General features: G+C 51.6%; 1 protein-coding gene across 2 annotated transcripts; it reads right to left on the bottom strand.

Annotated features, from left to right (window-relative positions):
* Positions 1–243: 243 nt before the first annotated feature.
* On the bottom strand, positions 244–19,759 carry FAM83D (family with sequence similarity 83 member D). Of its 2 annotated transcripts, none has more exons than XM_080814013.1 (4): positions 19,220–19,759; positions 8,286–8,453; positions 4,014–4,138; positions 244–1,663 (listed from the first exon to the last, which is right to left on the bottom strand). In XM_080814013.1, exons 1-4 carry the CDS (start codon positions 19,694–19,696, stop codon positions 673–675), a joined length of 1,761 nt encoding a protein of 586 aa, XP_080670139.1. In that variant the 5' UTR covers positions 19,697–19,759; the 3' UTR covers positions 244–672. The 2 variants fall into 2 exon arrangements, with proteins under 2 accessions (XP_080670139.1, XP_080670138.1); XM_080814012.1 differs by having other exon boundaries at positions 8,220–8,453; positions 19,220–19,726.
* Between the last annotated feature and the right edge of the window lie 1,382 nt (positions 19,760–21,141).

Below are 21,141 nucleotides of genomic sequence, written 5' to 3' on the forward strand. Positions count from 1 at the left end.
ATATTTTCTCTTTTAACAGTTTGGATCATCTACTTCTTCCCCATCCCAACACGAAAGAAAGATAAAGAAAAGAAAAGAGAAAAGAAAGAAAGGAAGGAAGGAAAGAAGGAAGGAGGGAGGGAGGGAGGGAGGGAAGAAAAAGAAAGAAAACCTCCAAAAATAGCTATTCTGTGCATTTACTTGTGAGACACACCTAGGGTTAAAGAGAAAAGTGCCAGAGGGGAAAAATAATACTTGAGCAATCACCACACAAACGTTGTTTATATTTATTTCATGCTAAGAACACAGATATCCAAAAGTAGAGACAGACGATAAGAAAATTTTTTCTCAACAGGATTTTGATCATAAAAACTAGTTGTTCAAATCTCTAAAACTGAAGATGACACATATCTCGAAAAACACAAAACGTATTTTTCTCTCTTACCTGAAGTAGCCTGAGACCCCCTAAACGCTCTCTTTAAGAGATACCAATGCTCAAGTCGTGCAAAGAAACTGTACCCATAGTGTTTCAACCATAAAAGCAATACCTGGTTTATACATGACGAAAATAAGATAAAGGCATGTAGAACAATGTGAAGTTTCTAGAACTCAGAGAAAATCAGGGAGACCAGAGGTTGGGTGAACAAACTGCAAAGCAGGGCGCTCGGAGCACAGGCACTGAATGCCGAGCGGTCACTGGTAGGAGGGATACAGTGCGATATCTCTCACAGCCAGCATATTCACTGAGGCTCTGGTGACATTCCCGGGATGAAAACCAAGGTAGTTCTCAGTCAGGAACGTTCTCCTGGACAGCATGGCCAGCATGTGGTTGAGCCGGGACCTGATGCCAGCAAAGTGAAACTGGCGCTCTTGGTTCAAGTTCCTAAAGGAGTCTCGCAAACCCAGATCCAAGTGGGGGGTGCCCCAGAACTTGGCATGTCCAGCAGGGACAAAGTCAGTGGCTCTGCCGGATGCCTGGGAGCCCAGGGAGCTTGCCACGGAGCCCTGGGAGGACAGAGAGGAGGAAGACCTCAAACTGGGAGATCTCGACACAGACATCCTGGACACTGGTGAACCTTCTTTAGACTGGGTGCCCTGAGAAAAGAGAACGTTCTCGTCCACATCAGTCTGGGTGGTGGCCGACGTGGACCGAACCAAGGTCTGGGAGCTCGCCGCCTTGGTGGTGACTGCGGTCTGGGTCCCAGCACAGGCCGTAGGAGCACTGGCCTGGGTCCCCGCATCACTCACACTCACTGCTGGCCCCTCCTCTCCCAGCTCTGTCTGAGTCGCGGCATCAGTCATCGTCCTGCTATCTGGTTTGTCCCTGCGGCTGTTGAAGTCATTCTTGTCACTGATGGTAGAAGATTCGGAGTCACGGCGCTTGGCCTCTGCCCCACCCTCGGCGGGCACCTCGCACCCCAGCTCAGCCTTCTTGGGGGTGCTTGAGAGCCGGGCCAGCCGCAGGCGCAGCAGGCTGCCCAACGTGAGCTCCTTATTAGACAGGGGCTTCGGGTCGACCAGATGGTCAAACTTGCCGCTGATCCGGAAGTTGGACAGCAGCTTGGAGCTGATGGGCTTCGACTGTGCATACAGGATCCGAAACTCCAGATCAAAGTGTTCAACCACTTGGCCAGACAGGATGACCAAGTTACTGCTATTTAATTTGCCATCCGTCCACGTAAAACTTAAGGATTAAAAACAAACAAAGAGAAGCTGGTAAGGGCGAGCAGTCTCCTTACTGTTTACTTACTGTCAAACTGAACGATAAAGCCCAGATATTCTGGTCCAAGAGTCACAGCTCTGGTGACAGCATACCCCCCACACAGCGTAAATTCAACCAGCCTCCCCCCGGTGTATAACACGCATGTGCATTACGAGAAGTGAAAAGGCAGTAAGACCTACATCTCCGCAGCCTCGGAGTTCCTAAAAACAGAAGGGGCTTTAAAAATATTTAGGCCAGGGCCCTCATTTTAGAAGTGTGGAAAGTAGCTAGTGATGTCAAAGTGGGAAGCTAGTGGGAGACCCTAGACTAGACCCCCGTCCTTAAATACTGCTGGTGCTCTGCTCCTCTGATACGGCCATTTTCAAAGGGAGACTGTATTGTCATTCTAAGGATGATGCTGTTGCTCTGAGCACATTGGGTCAGGGATCTACCCAGGGTGGGCACGTGACCTAGTGAGGACCAAGTAATTTTTCAAGGACCGACGTCAGCGCAAACAGAAAGGCTCTCTCTTTGGGAGACAGCTACTAACAGCTGTATGAGGAAGCCTGGATCCTCATCTTCAAAGGGATAAGCCTGACTGAGAATAAAGATCAGCTAGAGAAAAGCAGAACCAGGGGACAATATTCTGATAAACATATGCCCTCCAGGTCAAGACGAGCCAAAAACCAATGCACCTTTCTACACTTCCAAGTTATGGGACTCAATAAATTCTATTTTGCATAAAGTAGTTTGAGCCTGATTTCTGCACTCGCAGTCACCCCACTGATAAAGAAGTTTGTATCAAGAATAGGATTTTTTTTTAAATTTTTCTAAAGATTTCTTTTATTTATTTGCCAGAGAGAGAGAGAGAGAGAGAGCACAAGCAGGGGGAGCAGCAGGCAGAGATGCAGGCTCCCTGCATCTCCCACATCTCTAAATGTGGGACTCGATCCCAGAACCCTGGGATCATGACCTGAGCCAAAAGCAGCCGCTTAACGACTGAATCACCCAGGCATCCCAAGAACAGGATATTTTAAATGAGATCATAAAACATAGTGGCAGCTCTGTCTCTGGCAACCTAGAATCCCTGCTGATGCAAATTCTACCTTGAGAACTGCCGTCTGAGAAGAAGGATTCTTTTGGAAACCCTCTATGAGGGTTGATACTGAAAACCCTCAATAATGCAAACAAGAAACCTACCTAACACCAGGATTATGAAATGCCCTCAATAAATAGAAGCCATCTTCCTCACCCTTATCCTCAATGGTAGCATATTTTTTTTAAGACAGAGTAATGTAATTTTTATATCTTATGTTTTAGAAGAGCCAAAAACCATTTGAGACTAAGTTTGTATAATATAGATGAAACCTATTTTGGATGAAAATCCAGTTTTCTCCAGTTATTTATAAATGTCTCATGAAAGGAGGTCTCAAGGAAGAGCACGAGTTTTGTTCTGAGCAATGACGGTACTGTCTGCGAAGACAGGCATCGTGAGTTTCTTGATCTGACCACTTCGGCTACCACAACCCTTTCCGTGTCCAACTTTACCATGGGCTGACATGTGATTATCACCCAGAGATGCGTGTGTCTTCAAAAAGGGGTCTCTCTTTTTTAAGCTCACGACATACCTCGTGCATACCACCATTCTAACACACAGACACACCACCATCAGGGCCACCTAAATAAACATGGTGTAGCTTAACTTCCGGAGATCCGGGTGAACTGCTCATCATCTCCACCCTTTTCAACATCCTGGCATCCTACCATAAGGTGCCACTGCCAAGGTGAGACTCCAAAGGTGGGGCCAGAAATAGGGACCAGGACTTTCTAGACTAAAGCCCTAGGTTAAAAGGCTTAAAGGAAGGTGAAGGCATTAAGCACAAGGTGAGAGCTTCGGCTCTGCCCTCCACACTGAAGCCAAGGTCTGTGACCGCCCTTACCTGCAAATGAGCAGCTGGGACGAAGGACAGGGGGAGGTCAAAGGCCCCAAGGAACAGGATTTGAGTCTGCTCCTGTCACTGGTAACCCCCGGTTCAGGCACTGAAGACCTGGCCGAGGTTAGAATTATGGACTCGTTCCCTGGGGGTCTCTAAGCAAGTTTCAACGTCTGCACTTTGGTTCTGTGGCCCATAGGGCAGGGGAGGTGACCTCGCACCCCGACCACCCCCTGCAGAAGGAAGTTCTGACTGATGTAATCACACCCACAGATGCACAACTCTCGGATACTTGGCCACCAAGGCTCACATTGTGAGGAAAAAGCAGCTTTTACCTTAAATAGCATGCACCATCTACAAAGGCTAGAGCAGCATACGTGGGCAGGCTAGAGACTTACCTATAGGAGCCTGTAGCCACTCGAATGCCGTCAATCAGTGTGAACTTCTCGTGAACCTGCCCAACTATCTTAGTTCCCGACCTTGCATAGTAAGTATTTCCGGTAATGGTCCGAACGGTCATCAGCTGTCAGCAGGGAACGGGAGAAAAAAGAAACAAACAGTCCAGTGAGCAAACGATAAAGAGGGCTTGGTTTACGATTCCCAGACAGGCACGCTAATTGGCAAAGGAGGGGTCCCTGGGCCCTGTTGGGAACAGCATACGGGACACATGAGCCAGCAGCGTTCAGGATTCAAGGAATGCGACCTCAGTGAGTCCGTCCTTCTGGTATGCCCTTTGCTCACACTGAATTCTGAGACTCTTGGTTCAGGGGTACATGTATGTGTTCGAAAAGAAGACTCACTATTAGTGATAGGACACAACTGAAGCCAAGAAATGATTTTGAAACAAAATGTGGGGGAAAAAATCATCAAAGAAAACATGCTAGTAACAGATACGATTTTAACAAAGGCTTAAAGAAGCTAGGCTGCTATTGCTCCTACTCTTTTATTTGACAGCATCGGTAATGAGTAATAGCCCATCCTCACTGACCTCACATCCCGAGTAAGGAGAACAGGACAAGCCTTCTCTAACACGGGACTTCTGAGGCTGAAACACGCATATCCCTTGGGGCTAAATCAGCAATGTCACATCTCTTATAAGAACGAATTTACCAAAAGAGCACCAGTACACTGGGACCCCATGGTGCATATGTGGGCATAACTCTCCTTGTAAAATGACACATGGAAACCTATATCCAGTGGTTTGTACAGTACTAAGAGCATCTGCCTTCTTTGGGGCAAATCAGCACTGGGTGAACTATATATTTTTGGAAATCTCACATGAGGGCACCTGGGTGGCTCAGTCGGTTAAGCATCTGCCTTCCACTCAGGCCATGATCCCAGGGTCCTGGGATCGAGTCCCGCATCGGGGGCTCTGCTCAGTGGGGAGCCTGCTTCCCCCTCTCCCTCTGCCTGCTGCTCCCCCTGCTTGTGCACTCTCTCTCTCTCTCTGTCAAATAAATAAATAAAATCTTAAAAAAAAAAAAGAAATCTTTCATGATTCAAATGAAATGCTTAAGATATTTGTTCAATTCTCTCCTTCATTCCACAAAGTCCCCAGGATGTGCTGAGCCTTGAAACAATAGAGATAACAGGCATGTTCCTTACCTTTAAGGACTAGGAGTAAAACCCTACATCCACACAGAAACCTGTGCACAAAGATTCATAGCAACTTTCTTCATAATAGTACAAAACTGGACACCGCCCTGAAGCCCTTCAGTGGGTGACGGGTCAAACAAACCATGGGACAGCCATACCACATGACACGATTCAACAGGAGAAACAACAAACTATGGTCACACACAACAATTGGGGCGGATATCAAGGGCGTTGTGCGGCATGAAAAAAGCCAATCTCAAAAGGTCACGGACCAGGTACGTGGGTGGCACAATCGGTTAAGCGGCCAACCCTTGGTTTCGACGCGGGTCATGATCTCAGGGTCGTGAGATCGAGCCCCATATCCAGCTCCGTGATGACGGCAGACTGCTTCAGGGTCTCCTCTCCCTCACCTTCTGCCCCTCCCCCGTCTTGTTTGCGCCCACGTGCGAGCATGCTTTCTCTCTCTAAAATATATAAATAAATCTTAAACAGTCACACACTGATTCCATTTATAGACCATGCTCTAAATGACAAAATTATAGATACGGGGAACAAAATTACTGGTTGCCAGGGGTTAAAAATTGGGAGGAGGGCACAGAGAGGGGAGCAGGTGGGACCATAATGGTAGCAAGAGGGAGATCACTGTGACAGAACATTCCTGTATCCCGATGGCAGTAGGACAGTTCTGTATTGTGATGGCGGTGGTGGGTACACATATGTCCACATGTGATGAAATGGCACAGAACTACAGACACACGTTGTATGATCCCCACTTCCGGGCTTTGATTTTGTACTCTAAGTTACTCAAGATGTAACCCCAGGGGGGAAACTGGGGGAAGGACAAGTGGAAATCTCTATCTACCTTTGCAGCTTCTGGGACTCTGTCATTATTTCAAAATACAAACAAAAGCCAAAACAAAAACACTACGGTATGACATAGCATCACTTCCGTGGTCTGAGCGAAACACATAATCTGAACTTGGCCATGAGGCAACATCAGACAAACCCAAGTTCTACAGAAAACTGTCTAGTGTTCTTCAAAAGCATCGAGACCCTAAAAGACAAAGGAAGACAGAGGAACAGTTCCAGATGAGAGGATGCTAAGGAGACATGACAACCCAAGGCAACCCAGTACCTCCCTGACCTCCTGTTTCAGCTGCTGCTGGGTCACGTGGCTGGCTCCAAGCTCCACTTCTACCTCCAACACGAATGTGCTTTGTAACTACCTAATTAAACCCAATCCTGATCCTCATTAGGGAAAACCACTGCTGGGAACTCTGTGGGGGAAGTTAAATGGCCAAGTTTTGTAGACCAAGTGACTTGATAATAAGAAGGTGGTAAGCTGATGTCCACTATGCACATAGCCTACAGTACCAAAGCCCAAATTCCTAGTTCAGTTTTTTTACTGCTTTCTTCCCAGCACCTAGAACAGTAAGTGGCTCAGACAAGGTCTGCACATAGGTGATGAACCAAGTGGATGAATTAAGTCCCAAAGCTCACGGCTCACGCTAAGATGCTTGATTTTAAAAGATGAATGACAAATAGGATTTTTCTTGCCTCCTCCCACTACAGAAAATCAGCTAGCTGACTCATGTCACCTTACATTTAAATACTTGAGCTCAAATTACTTTCAGGCTCAGAGCAAAGGACAAAAAAAGCCTAACTTTATAAGAACGAGAACCGAGGGGCACCTGGGGAGCTCAGGTCATGATCCCAGAGTGTGGGGATTGAGCCCCGTGTGGGGCTCCCTGCTCAGCAGGGAGTCTGCTTCTCCCTCTGCCTCTGCCCCCGTTTGTGCTCTTTCTCTCTCTCTCTGTCTCTAATAAATAAATAAAATCTTAGGAAAAAAAAGAATGACACCCGAGAGGCAGCACGTGATGGTGATCAGGAGCAGCCCAGCTGGGGCAGGCAGGTGCACTGACGGGGAGTCACACCCCTGGCCCACTTCTTTCTATTGGCAAGTGCTGGGCTCTCTGTGCCACCTCCTGGGAGCTGAAACAGGGCTGCGGTGAGGACTGAGTTGCCTCACATTTGTCAGGAGGCTAGGACAGTGCCCAGGACAGAGCAGGGGCCCTGTGGGCAGTGGGCCTGCTGGTGCTACCGTCAAAAGCCGCACCTTCAAGGCAGCCTCCTGCTGCCAAGAGTTGAGCTCCCACTTAGGAGGGAGCATGACACGAGAGGCAAGCCAAGGTCTGAGTCCTGACTCTGTGGTTTCTTTTTATTTTTTCCCTAGTCATGGTGGTGATTTATTTATTTTTTAATTTATCTAAATTCCATTAACATGGATAATAGCTAGTATATTGTTAGTTTCAGAGGTAGAGGTCAGGGACTCATCAGTCTTATGTAACACCCAGTGCTCATCACATCATGTCCTCCTTAACATCCATCTCCCAGCCACCCCATCCCCCTGCCCCACTCCCCTCCAGCGACCCTCAGTCTGTCTCCTGTGATTAAGAGTCTCTTATGGTTTGACTCCCTCTCTGGTTTCATCTTATTTTTTCCTCCCTTCCCCTATGTTCCTCTGTTTCTTAAATCCCACATGAGTGAAATTATATGAGTTTTCTTTCTCTGCTGATCTATTTTGCTTAGCATAATACCCTTCAGTTCCATCCACATTGTTGTAAATGGCAAGATTTCATTCTTTTTGATGGCTCATACGCCTGTGTATCTACCACATCTTCTTTATCCATTCATCTGTTGATGGACATCTAGGTTCTTTCCATAGTTTGGCTATTGTGGACATTGCTGCTATAAACATTGGGGTGCAAGTGTCCCTTCGGATCACTCCACTTGTATTTTGGGGGCATGTACCCAGTAGTGCGATTGCTGGGTCACAGGGTAGCTCTATCTTTAACTTTTTGAGGTACCTACATATACTTTTCCAGAGTGACTGCACCAGCTTGCCTTCCCTGTGATTTCCTTTCCATGAGACTTTAGGCAAATGGCTTTGCTCATGGCCTCAGTTGCCTTTCCTGTCATGGGGATCCCCTGCCCACCACCATACAGACCACATGGGTCTTGGTCACTCGGTCATTACTGCTGATTGCGGGGAGACTGGAAACGTGTAACGCAACCTTCTCCTGCTCAGGGTGCACTTTCAGATCCATGCACATGTCCAGAAACTGCGAGAGCAGGGCCTGGTCCAGAAGGATGTAGACGGCGACTCCCTGTTTCCGACTTATTTCCTGCAGGTCCCTGAAGATGTCGATGTCTGTGAAAACATCCATCACCACCGCGATCACCTGCAGAGTGAGGCAGCAGAGGGAAGAGCGAGAGGTCAGCTCCCGGCAACACCAGCTTACAGCTCGCTGCACGGACTTGGAGCCCATCTCAGAGCCCGGGAAGGATCATTCCCCACCTTCTCCTTCTGTGCTATCAGTTCGCCCCCAACCATGGATGCATCCATCTCCAAAGACACTCAGGCCACTGTACCCTACACATCTGGACTTGGCCCAGCTGAGCCTCCCAAATGCCTCCCAGCCACTGTCCTCCGTGCTGCCCTGGCCCAGTCCTTTCTTCTCCCTAAGAGCACGGCTCTGTTCACGCCTGCCGTTCAGTCTTCCAACACTCAGCATCCGACCACAGTTCGCAGCTGCCTCGGCCATGCAGCCCCAGGCAAATGACAGTCATTTGCAAGGTCTGGTCCCGAGTCTGCGAAATAGGCGTGTCGTCAGAACTACATGACGAGGTTACATGAAGTGCAAGGTACAAAAGATCCCTCAAGTATCTCTTCGTTGATTCCCTTCCTCAGGCCAGAGTAGGAATCGTCCAGACAGTTCAACACAGGGAGGCACCTGCCAGCTCCCGGCTCTCCCCGCTGGAGAGAGGCTGCTCCAGGCACCAAGCCTCTCGTCAGGCCCTCTGCAGTTTAAGACTGGGGATGTCAGTGAAGTCCCGGCAGGCTGTGGGGGTGTCAGAACGTGCAGGCTTAGCACAAGCCCCTGAAAACGAGCCCAGAGCTGGGGCCTGGAACTAAGGACACAGCTCCTGAGCCACCGTTGGGAGTAGCCTGGGTGGGAAGGGAGTCTCCCTCCTCCTCACTTCAACAGTGAGAACTTGTGTCTCCTAGGGCCACATTCACTCCTTTTCTGAAGATGAAGATAATTTATTTATGGGTCTCACAATTTTTGTGGAAGGGAGACCCTGCAATGGGATGGATTCAGCTCTGTGGTCCCAGAGGACTCAAGGCGGCACCTGACAGTCACGACCCCTTAAAGGAGGTGGGCGTTCAAGAAGCAACATGGAGACAAAGGAGATTCTGCGGTCTTTCTCTAACACCCCAGTCTCACCTACCAGGATGAGGGGCCACGAAACACCAGCTCCCACGAAGTCGCTGCTATGAGGAGTCTGGCAAGACCAATTTCTCTCTCTGGCTGCCTTCCCTCCTCCAAGCCCCCCACCCCCACCGTGTTGATGAAGCCCCAGCTGTTGAGCTACTCTTGAGGGAGGGTTTGGCTAAAATCCCCTGGATGCAATAATTTTAAAAATAAGTGTTCTTCTTCCTTTTCTTTTTTTTTAAAAGTAGGCTCCATGCCCATCGTGGGACTTGAACTCACAACCCTGAAATTGACAGTTACATTTTCTACTGACTGAGCCAGCCAGGCACCCCAAAAATGAGTGTTCTCTCAGAACTGGTGGCATCATCGGAACTTTGCGGCCTCCCAGGAAGCTTTCTGCATCCCACGTGGAGTTGTAGCCATCCCACTAATGCAGGTCATCTAACATAGTGTGCAAAAGGCAGAAAGGCCTGGGCACCAATCCCAGCTCTGAGCTCACTAGCAGAGGCGGGGTGTGGGATACAGGCAGGCAGAGTGATGAGGCAGTTACATTGGGGAAACTGAGAGCAGAAGGAGACCGCCCTTGCTGGGCGGACGTGCTACAGGCACTCTAACATTCACCAGAGAGCAGGGGGATTCCTGGAGGAAAGGGCCTTTGAGCTGAACCACAAACAAGGACCCCATTTGGACAGGGGAGAAGTGAAGAGGAGGGCATTCGAGCAGGAAGCCAGGTGGTGGCAGAGGAAGAGGCAGGAAATGACGGGGTAGGGGCCAGTGTGGCTGGACCTGGCTGAGAGGCATACACATGTGAACCAGGTCGTGGAGGGCCTGAGGGCCAACCATGGAGTCACCACCACAGGGGCGATGGAGGGGGAGGTTTAAGAAGAGTAAGGAGGGGGCGCCTGGGTGGCTGTTGGCTAAGTGTCTGCCTTTGGCTCAGGTCTTGATCCCAGGGGTCCAGCCCTGTGTTTGGCTCCCTGTTCAGCAAGGAGTCTGCATCTCCCTCTTGCTCTGCCCCCTGCTCATGCTCTCATATGTTCTCTTTCTCTCTCAAATGAATAAAAACTTAAAAAAAAAAAAAAAAAGAAAGAAAGAAAGAACAAGAAGAGTAAGGAGTTCCAGGGGCGCGTGGGTGGCTCAGCTGGTTGAGTGGCCGACTCTTGATTTCTGCTCATGATCTCAAGGCTGTGGGATCGAGTCCCACATCAGGCTCCATGCCCACCCTAAGATTCTCTTTCTCCCTCTCCCTCTACTCTTCCTACCACCTAAAAAAAAAAAAAAAAAAAAAGTAGAGTAAGGAGTTTGAAGTGGCCACCCAACAGGACAGAAGTGGCTGCTAGAAGACCGGTTGGCGTAGGTTGGAGATCCGTCCCTGCTCCCACAACCCAGAAAGCACTCAGACACTATTTTTCAGGTTCAGCAATATTTAGGGCTAATGACTGGAGAAGGAAGAAAAATCGGTGACAGAGCCTTCCACGACAGGCCAGGAAGGAAGCAATGAGGGCTGCAGAGAAGGGAAGGAAAGGGGTCCATGTAAGAGCCAGGCGATGGGCTATGCAGGCGGGGGCGGGGGGTGTAGTGGGCGGAAGCAGAGGCCCACTCACCTCCACGCAAACAGGAACCAACCAACATGCTTGAGAGGCGATGGGAAGACATCAGGAGGCCTTCACAAGGGATGTGAATGTTCTCATTTAGGACTGCATACAGAGCTCACTAGAGAAAGCTATGCGAAGACAAATCTAGAGTCAATCCCTGTCCTCAAGAAACCCAGGCCAGTGAGGGACACGGGCAATGCCCAGTAGGATGGGGCTGATGGACGGGCATGCAAGTCGCCCGTGGAAGGGACTAAGGAACACTGCCGGGCCAGCCGGCTTAGAAAGGGTTGGAGGGGGATGCCTGGGTGGCTCAGTCAGTTAAGTGCCTGCTTTCGGCTCAGGTCATGATCCCAGGGTCCTGGGATCGAGTCCTGTATCAGGATCCTTGCTCAGCGGGGAGCCTGCTTCTCCCTCTGCCTGCTCTGCTGGCCTTTCCCCCTGCCTGTGCTCTCTCTCTTCCTGACAAATAAAATCTTTAAAAAGAAAATTTTTTAAAAAAGAGGGTTGGAGGGTTGCTGGAGGCAGGGACCCAGGAGCAGGGCCAGAGTATAAGGCACCTGCCAAATTAGACTTTGATTCACCCCTTCACAAAACGACTGTACAAACACCAGCTTTGTTAGCTGGTGAGTAAGTATTTCATCTGCTCTTGATTTCATCGCTTGGTTTTAAAGCCCCAGCCTTTCCTGTGTGTGTGGAAAATAATCGGATTTGAACGCTAGGTGTTTAGAGGGAGGAGGGAGGTGTTTCTCCTCCAACTTCCCCTGCACCCAACAGCCCCTCCTCCTCCCCAGAGCAGAAGGCTTGCAATGGAGGAACAGCCTGCGTGGGAAAGCGATCAGCCTGCCTGCCTTCAAGACCCCGCCCCACGCCCCTAGACTCTCCCACGCTAGCCCCCGGCAATCAAGTCCAGCTAGACTAAACTAGACCGGAGGCTTCTCAGTTTCTGAAGGGACGGTCTCTTCACTGAGCTCAGCAATGAGCCAGCTTCACTGGCCAGCGGAGTGCCTGCCTTCCAAGGCCAGACCCGCATCCCAGGCACTGGTGTTCCTCCTGCAGGCCGCTGGGCCCTGGAAGGATACAACTTGGAACCGGTCATTGTTCCCACTCTGAGGCGATGTGCCTATGCTTAATGACACAAAGGAGAGACACATCTGGAACGCGGCATCCCATGCCCACCAAGGCCCCGCACAGTCACCGTGGGCACTGCCCTATCCCGGCCTGTGCTGGAAAGGGCCAGCCCAGTCTCTTAGGGCTAGAAATTTCTGCAAGAGGTGACTTTTGAGAGTCTGTTCAAGGTCAACCCCCACCTGCAACTCAGTGCAAATCAGTCCGGGGAGGAAACATCCAGCTGCCAAAAGCTGCCGCCCAGTACCCCACAGTCCCTGTGTCTCTCCAGCCACACCTTTGTCGAGTCCCATGTCATTCTCAAAGGTGACAGCCCTCCCCCTGTCACTCCAACTGTCCCTTGATGACGTAAACTGAGGGACCCAGTGAATCCACAGCTACGCGGCAGCAACTGCAGTGCTATTCTCGGTCTCTGGAACGAGCACAGACTGCTTATATTCATTCTCACACGACCTGGAAGCTTTTACATCTGCTTTCTTGCACAAAAGCTCTGGGGAGATAGCTAGAGATGTCAAAACCCCAGTAATTATCTCCGATTTCCTGATGAGAAAAATGAAGCTGGGAGCGGTTAGGTAACTTGTTCCCGGTGACACACTTAAGCCAACGCGGGAGCTGGAATCTCAGCCCAGGCCTGGGCGACTCCAGAGCCGCCCATTAGAAGAGCGTGAGATGAAACAGTATTCCAAACAAGTCCAAGTTTCAGTGTCCAAGGGACTGAGAGCTTGGAACGCTTCTTGAAAGGATCAGTAGAGTGTTTTACAAAGGGCACGGGATGGAGCCCATCAGAGGGCGATTCCTGGGAACATGAAGCAGTTCACAGAACGAACGTTGAGGAAGCTTGTGCCGTCCTTAGCACATCCGTACCTTCCCTCTGCAGGTGGCCCTGCCGACTAATCCAGAACGGACAAAGTCAGGAAACCTCGGGGGCACAGACGTTGTGTGGACAGACCGCAGGGGCGACCTCGGCGTGGATGCCGGCTCCTCCGTTTTCGAGCACCACACCACAGACCCTCTGGCAAGCTACCGAAGTTCTGCTGCCGTCCATGCCTGCAAAGACTACTGCTTGGCCTGTAGGGTATGCAGCGGGTTCGGTCCGGAGAGAACGCCAGCCAGCTCCCAGCACACAAGCAGCCCTCCCACAGCAGCATGTGTGTCTGACCCCCATTCTGCTACCATCCCTGGGCAGGTCGTTTACCTGAGCTCAGTGCCCCGACACGAGGTCCCTTCCAGCTCTGCGGTCTGACTCACGCGCCATCCATGGGCAGGGCTGGGCCCTATCCAGGCACCTGAGCCTCAGGGGGCCACTCGTTCCAGCCCTTCTGTGAGAAGTAGGATGTTCACGTCCATCACCCCTTACTGTGCCTCAGCTTCCCTCCCTCCCCATCCACAGCCAGAAAGCAAGACACATATGCAACATGCCTGGAATTCTACCCAGGGTCTGCGCACATTCCAAGATGCCTCGGCCTGCCCAGGGATCACCACGGCCCGTGTGCTGCACGCCCCACACCACCACGTGAGCCTCAGACCCCTTTCCTTCAGTTCCCCAGTGCCCCTGCCGGGGGCTTCCAGAACCCTCCTGCTCACAAAGCAAAAGACGCCTTTTCTCCCCATTCGTTACAGGTTGTAAAGGAACGGAAATCACATCCTTGAAATTTCTTTGAAAATGTTTCAGTAGGGCAGCTGGGTGGCTCAGTTGCTTGAGCGACTGCCTTCAGCTCAGGTCATGATCGCGGACTTCCAGGATCGAGTCCCGCATCGGGCTCCCAGCTCCTTGGGGAGTCTGTTTCTCCCTCTGACCTTCTCCTCTCTCATGCTCTCTCTCACTCATTCTCTCTCAAATAGATAAATAAAATCTTAAAAAAAAATTTTAAAAAATGTTTCAAAAACTTGGTATTATCTTCAGGGTTTAGCAACACACAAAAAAAGTAAATCTGTCCCCAGGGAACCCTATGTTTGCTTGTACGTGTTGTTTTCCCTCCATCTCCTAGCTGCTCTCATACAACTAACCATTTCGGCCCCGGTCTACAGCATGGCACAGGCCTGTCCGGAAAGGCATTGGGGCAGTGCCCACTGCCCGGGTGCAAAGTCAGCTCTACAAACCAGGGCGCTCTCAGAGTCCCCTGGCTCCCACCCTTGTCCCTTGTGCCTCCTTTCCCTTCCTCCTCTCTCCATTACAGTAAGGATTTTGATCCGTTCTTGGATGGTCTTCCACTATCCTAAATACAAGTAAGTACACCTATGTATACAGGCACACACTTCTTTGCTATAAGCATGTAACACCTGTTTACTATAACGACAGATAAAAGCAGCATGTGATACACAGCGTTCTAGAGCGGCGCCGATCAACAAGAACCTTCGAGGACACAGAAACATTCTCGCTCTGTGCCATCCACGTGGTAGCCACTAGCCACCGGTGCAGACGGGATACTTGAAATACAGTTAATGAGACAGAGGAACTGAATTTTTTGTATTTCACTTTAATTCATATAAACTGAAACAGCCACAGATGGCTAAAGGTGACTTTCCTGGCCGGGGCAGCTCCAGCCACTTAGTCACAGGAAATAGAACAGGTCCTCCCTCCTTCCTTCGAGCTGCAGGGGACCCCACTCTGTAGACAGGTCAGTCCACTTCCCCCTCTACTGAGGGACGTTTCTGCTCCTCTGGTCGCTCACTACCTTAAATCCGCCGCAAACAGCCTACAGCACGTGTCTATTCATGCTTTTGCCAGCATATTCCTGGGACAGACACACAGACATGGAGTTGTTGTGTTGAAGGTTAAATGCAAGTGAAATGCTGCCGGGTATTGCCAACCCCCCAGCCCCGCCACGGGTTCTATCATTTTCATCAGGACTTTTAAAAAGCCCGCATACCCAGTACTTTTTGTGTGTGAGAGAACTGATCCCATATCCATAAAGGACCCAGGAAGATCCTGCAGCCTCTCTGTGGTCTGACAGACGTCAGGTGAAAAGAACGAAGGAATAAAAGCAGACAGAGCAGAGGGCGGCTACAGGGCTGGGGGCGGGGGGAGTCACTGTGCAATGGGGACAGAGCTGCAGCATGGGAAGACGACACGGTTCTGAGTAGACAGTGACGATGGCTGCATGATGTGACTACGCTTAATGGCACCTCACGGTAAAATGGTAATTTTAGTATATTTACCACAGTTTAAAAAAAAGAAAGAAAGAACTGGCTGACAATTCCAAAATCCTTCACGTGACACATAACGTCAAAAGAAGAGAGAAAAAGCAGCCAACCTATCTGGTGGGGCACATCCTAAAATTGTACATCAGCTAGGCCTTCTGAGCCAGCGGTTCTCAACCAGGGGCAATTTCCTTCCCCAGGGGACATTTGGCGATTTCTTTTTTTTTTTTTAAGATTTTATTCACATATTTATTTGACAGAGAGAAAGAGAGCACATGCACATACAAGCAGAAGTAGCAGGCAGAGCAAGAGAAGCAGGCTCCCTACTGAGGGAGCCTGGCACGGGCCTCGATCCCAGGACCCTGAGATCATGACCTGAGCTTCTGCAGATGCTTAACGACTGAGCCACCCAGGTACCCCTTGGCAATTTCTTTAAATTCTGGTAAAATATGTGATAAATCTGCCACCCTCATTATTTTCACATGTATTTTTAAAGGCATTAATTACATTCACAACGTTGTGTGATCATCACCACTATCTGCTTCCAAAACTTTGTCATCACCCCAAACAGAAACTCTGTAACCTTTAAGCAATAGCTCCCTATCTCCCCTTGGGAGACTTTTGAATGTCCTGACTATTGGAGGTGGGGGTTGTGTGCTTCTGGTATCTAGTGGGAGAGGCCAGGGATGCTGCTCAGGGTCCAAAGCTCAGGACAGCCCTCCAGGACAAAGAATTATCTGGTCCAAAACATCAACAGTAGTGATGTTGAGGGAGCCTGCTCTGGGCTGACCGGGGCGCCCGGAGCAGGAACTGATCACGTGGCACAGATTCTATCATAACCAGAGGAGTGTTAAGCAAGATCAGGGGGGCCCTAATTCTGATCCACCCGCACTCATGCCAGCGGTCTCCAGTCGATTTCTCAGCGGCCACTCCTCCTGGCAGGACCCTTCGTCAACACAAACCCTGCTTCTACTAATGCTCAGTTATCAAAAGGATGTCCAAGGGCGCGTCACAGCACAAGTTCTTCCGGAGCAGAAGCACCTGGGGAGAACAATGCCTCTGAGGAGTGTGGACCCTCCTGGCAGAATGAGCTTTGCCCATGAACTCCCATTCAAGCACCAGAAAACACCCCAGGGCCACTGCAGAAAGCCGTCACCAATCAAGGGCAAGAGGCACTTCCAGAGAAGGTCTCTACTCCCGCCTGATTTGTGGGGGCCGGAGCCCAGCCACACACTGATTCGCAGGGCAACAGAGACAAAGACCAAAATGACTCATTGACAAATAGCAGCAGCATAGGGAAAGACTCGGGGGTAGGTGTGTCCGGGAAACAAATCCTGTTCAGTTCAAAATTATTCTCAAAATTCCTTAGGAAGCCAACCTTTCGGTTCTCCGGTTCCAGAGCACTGTTTCTCCCAGGTGTAGCGAAGCTCAGCTGAGCACCAGGTCAGCAATCAGCCCATGTTCAGAAGCGCTGCTGCACGTACCGCGTGCGCGTTTTAGACGCTATCTCTCACTCGTGTGGCAGGACGCCCACATTTTGAAAGGCGCCCAGAAACTGAGCCAATGGAGGGCCTGCAGATGCACAGCCCCGGGCACACCTACCCTGGGACAAGAACTCACTGAGTGGAAAGGCAGGTGGAATCGCCCACACTGTTTCGTCATCCACGGGCCTGCCCCGCCCCCTCCCCGCCAGCTGTGCCAGACACCTACCTGCAGCAAGAGGCCTAGGTGAGGACAAAACCCAGCCGAAAACCAGCCGTCCGCGCTGCAAAGCTAGGATTAGACACCGCCATGCACCAAGTGACCCCAGTGTCCTGTTTCTTGTATCCTGACCACTCCAGCCTTCTTCCCGAAAAGTGCAGGAAGTGTCAGTACTGCCCTAGTCGTTTTCCTGGTTTATAGGATGGGCAACACGGAAATAAACAGTCCAAATCTTCAGAAACTTAAAAAACCTTCAGCCTGTTGAAGCCTGCCAAGGAGCCAGTCCTCCCGCATGGCAGGGAATGTGCAAGCAGCAGCGGTTATGAGCGCAGGCTCTGGGGCTAGGCAGGCGGGCTGGAGCCCAGCAGCGCGCCCCACAAACTGTGGTCTTGGGCAAGTTAAGTGCCTGGTCTCTGCTTAATGTGGCCTCCTCCTACCCACTACCCTCTAGCCTGGCAAGCTCCAGGCATCCTTCTGGACCCAGCTCCAAGTTCACTGCCTCGCCTCTTTCAACTCTTCCCCTGCTGTCTGTAGCAACCTCCCCATCCATTCCACCAGCAGACTGTGCAACTCTCAAGTGTAAGCATCACTTCCTTCACCTGTGGCCCCGGGCCCTGGCACAGCACCTGATATACAGTAGGTGGTGAATGAGCAAGTAATTTGGCATCTGGCAGAGATACTGAAAATGCTAATCAGATGTAAAGGTAATGTACCACCTTTCTCCACTAAAATTGCCCAGGTTCCCAATACAGAATCTCAAAGATATGAGTGTGTAGCTAGACTAGCGCACAGAACACGGCAGGAGGTCCTACCTTGGAACGCCAGTATTACAGAATGCCCCCGGCACAAAGGGGAGTCTGAGCACCAGCCTCAAGCCCCTTCCAAGGCCAGCACGTGACTTGATAGACAGTTTTCCCCCTGGCCTCAGCTCCAGTGCCCCTTCACTACCAATAAAGAGTGGAGCTGGGCAAGAGGTTAAGGCAATTCCTCCCTCTCTTTCATGGAGACATGTTCATTAATTACTCTTTTAAGTCCCAAGTGCCCAAACTTTCCTCCTGGAGGTGAGCTCTGGAAATGCACCCCACGTTCGTGCCTTTCTTTGTCTTTTTAATTTTCTCAAAGATCTGCTCTAAAAAAAGGACCTTCAGCATATCCAAAGCACTGCGGCATATCCAAAGCACTGCGGCATACCCACCACACCGACAACCCCAAAGGCAAGGCACTAGCCCACATTACCCTCTACCCAGTGCAAGCCCACCATCAGGAGAACAGCCAGAATCAAGAACACTGGTGAGAGTTGAGTCTTGTTCCTGGGCTTGACAATTTTCAGCCCGACCTGATGCAGATTTCAGAAGCCACAGTCAGACACACTCAGGTACCAGCCCTACTGAGTCTACCCATGGCCTGGGGCTTTACCTGCCATGTCCCTCGCACGGCCGGCCGGCAGCCAGGAAGATGAGCACTGCCAGTCAGCAATCAAGGTGGCAGCTAACTAGGTGTCTGCAGCCACATCCACCCGACCCACCACCACCTTGTATGTTGCATCCTTTCTCCCAAACCCCTAGGTACCCAGCACCCTGCAGCAGCTTCCCACCCCACCCACACTAAGAGGGCAATAGCACCAAAACTTAAGCAGCCCCCCCCCCCAACACCGCGCCCCATTCAGGGAAAGAGCAATTTCTTCTCTGGTCTAAGGCGGGAGGGAAAGGGATAGGGTTCTCACTTTGCCCCTGGAATGTATTTGCTTTCTACAACATAAGACGCAGAGCTGTGACCAGCAATAACAGACTCCTAATACCCCATAGTTGTCGCTGAGTGCAATCTTGCTGGAATTTTTCGCTAGGGAATGCACTTCTTAGGAGATGGGATCCAGGGTCGGCTGACGGCTAGGAAAATTAGCAGTCTGGTTTGGTTTTAACTGAAACGTGGAACTAAAAGTGTTTCTGGCCCCCTCCCCCAGGGGAGGTGACTATCAGGAGTTGGATCTCAGACACAGCTCTCATCCTTGGGTGCTGAGGCTTCTCCCGATGTCCCTGTGATCCGAGGGAAGGCACGCAGAGTGGGGAGAGTCGGGGGCTCCCGGGACCACCCGGCCCGCGCTGCCAGGCGGCGCGTTTCCCGTTCTTGAGAGCCTCCCGTTCGCCCCGGGGCCCGAGGCGGGCCGCTCACCTCCCGTGCGGAGCGGAGCTGCTGGCGCAGCGCGTCCTTACAGCCGTAGGGGCCGCCGGCGCCCGCGCCGCGGGGCTGGAAGTGCGCCTCGACGCGCGTGGCGCCGCGATAGGCGCCCCGGTAGAAGGCGGGCCAGCCGAGCTCCAGCAGCGGCGGCTCCAGGTCCGACTGCTCCGGGAAGTAGGTGCCGGACGAGCAGTCGTGCGACGAGCCGAAGGAGTCCTCGGCCCCCGCCGCCGCGCCCTCCTGGCCGGGCCGCTCGGCCGCCCGCAGGATAGCGCGCACCTCGTCGGGGTTCAGGAAGCGGCCCAGGCGCTCGCGCCGCAGGAAGGCCTCGAAGGCGTCGGGCCCGCCCGCCACCAGCTCCTCCAGCGCCAGGCGCCGCGCCTCGCTGTACAGCTCGGCCGGGTTGGGCGGCCCGCACGGCGACAGGCAGGCGGCGGGCAGCTCGTCCAGACCGTCGGGGCGCAGAGCCATAGCTGCGCTCGCACGGGACCGACCGCACGGGGTTCGGGCGAGCGCGGGCGTGCCGGCCGCTTTATAGGCACCTTTGAATCTAACCGGCGCGCGCGTCCCGGCCCTCCCATTGGCTGCCACCCTTAACGGCGGAGTCCGGGCGCAGCGCACGCCGCCGCGGCTCCGCCCCCTGACCTGCCATTGGCTGCACCGCCGCCCGGCCCCGCCCCACCGGCCCCTCCTCGCTGCCTGCGGGCGGGGGGCGAGGCTCTTCGCCTTCGGGGATCGCTGCGTTGAATTTCAGCGTGGAGACTCCACGCCTTCTCCGATCGGCAGTTCCCGCTGCGGGCCTTTGGAGACCCGAAATGTTCAGGGTCAGCTAGAGAGGGGGTACCGAGCCCTAGTGGCGGTGCTGCCCGGGGCGGCTGCAGCACAGGGCCCGCAGCCCGAATTGAAGCCGGAGAGGCCGGACCCCGGCATCCTAGCGCGCCCCCTCCTGGCCACGCTGCTCCCGGGCATTCGGAGCTCTGGTGTGTGACCAGCCCTGCTGCTTTCATCTCCGGCTTTGAAATTCGTAAATTCCTTCAAAAATACCGGCCCATCATAAGCGCTACTCCTTTGATTACACCTTCAGGTAGCTCTCCCTTTTCTCATTCCATCAGCTTTTTGGCCTGGCAAAACCCCAACCCTAGTTAAACCCCACTCTCCACCTGCTGGGGAGAAGAAAACACAACCTGTGCCTTAAATTCATGATCTCAAGTGCGTCCTTAAGGTTGCCTGCTAGACTACAGTTCCCTCATTCATTCTACCTTTTCCTCTCTTTCTTACTCTTATTTCACTGAGAAAATAGAAGCAGTCGGAGAGAACTTCCCACATGCTCCCCCCACCTCTACCTACCCGTCTACACCTCTGCCCACATACTGGCCCTTCTGTTACTACCAATGAACTGTCCCTGCGCCTAACACCAATCCTTCCATTTGGGCATTTGCTGCCAGTCCCGCTACTACTAACCTATATCCCTACAGCAATTCTTTCCTGGATCGCCGGTTTCCCTTCCTACTAGCATACAAACATGCCGGAATATTTTTCGTCTTATGTCCACTCTCTCTTGACCTTACATCCCTCTAGAGCTTCCTCTTATAGCATAAAACCTAAAACCAGTTGTACCCAGTTTTCCTCCCATTCTTTCTTGAACTGGTCCAAACAGGCTATACCTCCACTGCTCGGCCAAAACGTCTTATCAAGACCATCGGGAAAAAAAAAAAAGACCATCAGGAACTCCACCACGGCGCTAAATCCAAGAGTCAAGTTTTCAGGCTATTATTTTCTTTGTGTAAATGCGAATACAAACGTACAACTTTAAAGTGGTTTTTCATAATTGTGAGAGGTTACCATATTATTTGAAAACCAGTAAACACTTAAAATTGATGAATGCCCACTGCTGCAAAGATACATCCTCTATTTTC

This window comes from Martes martes (assembly GCF_963455335.1).
Source record: "Martes martes genome assembly, chromosome: 9".
Taxonomy (NCBI): domain Eukaryota; kingdom Metazoa; phylum Chordata; class Mammalia; order Carnivora; family Mustelidae; genus Martes; species Martes martes.